Source organism: Eimeria necatrix, genomic scaffold (assembly GCF_000499385.1).
Source record: "Eimeria necatrix Houghton genomic scaffold, Enh_scaff1804, whole genome shotgun sequence".
NCBI classification, from domain to species: domain Eukaryota; phylum Apicomplexa; class Conoidasida; order Eucoccidiorida; family Eimeriidae; genus Eimeria; species Eimeria necatrix.
The window spans coordinates 3,708-4,353 of record NW_013655056.1 but is presented as its reverse complement, the minus strand read 5'-3'; the positions used below and the strand labels follow the sequence as shown (position 1 = coordinate 4,353).

Below are 646 nucleotides of genomic sequence, written 5' to 3'. Positions count from 1 at the left end.
CCAGCTAGCCAGCTAGCCAGCCAGCTAGCCAGCCAGCTAGCCAGCCAGCTAGCCAGCTAGCTAGCCAGCCAGCTAGCCAGCCAGCTAGCCAGCCAGCTAGCCAGCTAGCCAGCCAGCTAGCCAGCTAGCCAGCCAGCTAGCCAGCTAGCTAGCTAGCTGAGTTGCGTGCAGGTACGCAATGGAGGGCGTGAGCAAACTGCTGGTGGGGAACAAGTCGGACTTGACGGCCAAAAAGGTCGTCAGCTTCGAAGAGGGAAAAGAACTCGCGGACTCCTGCAACATTCGCTTCATCGAGACTTCGGCCAAAAGCGCGCAAAACGTCGAAGAGGTTTGCTGCTGCTGCTGCTGCTGCTGCTGCTGCTGCTGCTGCTGCTGCTGCTGTTGTTGCTGCTGGTGGTGCGAAGGGGGCTGCTGCGGGGGCTGGGGCGTTGTGGTGGGGCTGGTGGCGGTGGTGGTGGTGCGGGGTGGTGATGTGGATGGTGCTGCTGCTGCTGGCGATTGTGGCTGGTGCTGCTGCTGCTGCGGGGGGTCCTGCTGCTGCTGCTGCTGCTGCTGCTGCTGGGGATACTGCTGCGGGTGCTGCGCCGGAGGAGGGTTTGCTGCTGTCGCGGGGTTGCCGCAGGAGAGAGCTGCGTTTGGCCACGCA

General features: G+C 63.6%; 1 protein-coding gene across 1 annotated transcript in view; it reads left to right on the top strand.

The window, feature by feature from the left end:
* Positions 1-178: 178 nt before the first annotated feature.
* Positions 179-646, top strand: part of ENH_00022950 (hypothetical protein) — a gene marked incomplete at both ends in the record, with an annotated part of 760 nt that continues 292 nt past the window's right edge. The window contains one exon of the mRNA XM_013584604.1: positions 179-328. Within this exon, the coding sequence (XP_013440058.1) occupies positions 179-328 (150 nt within the window). The remainder of the gene's footprint in view (positions 329-646) is intronic.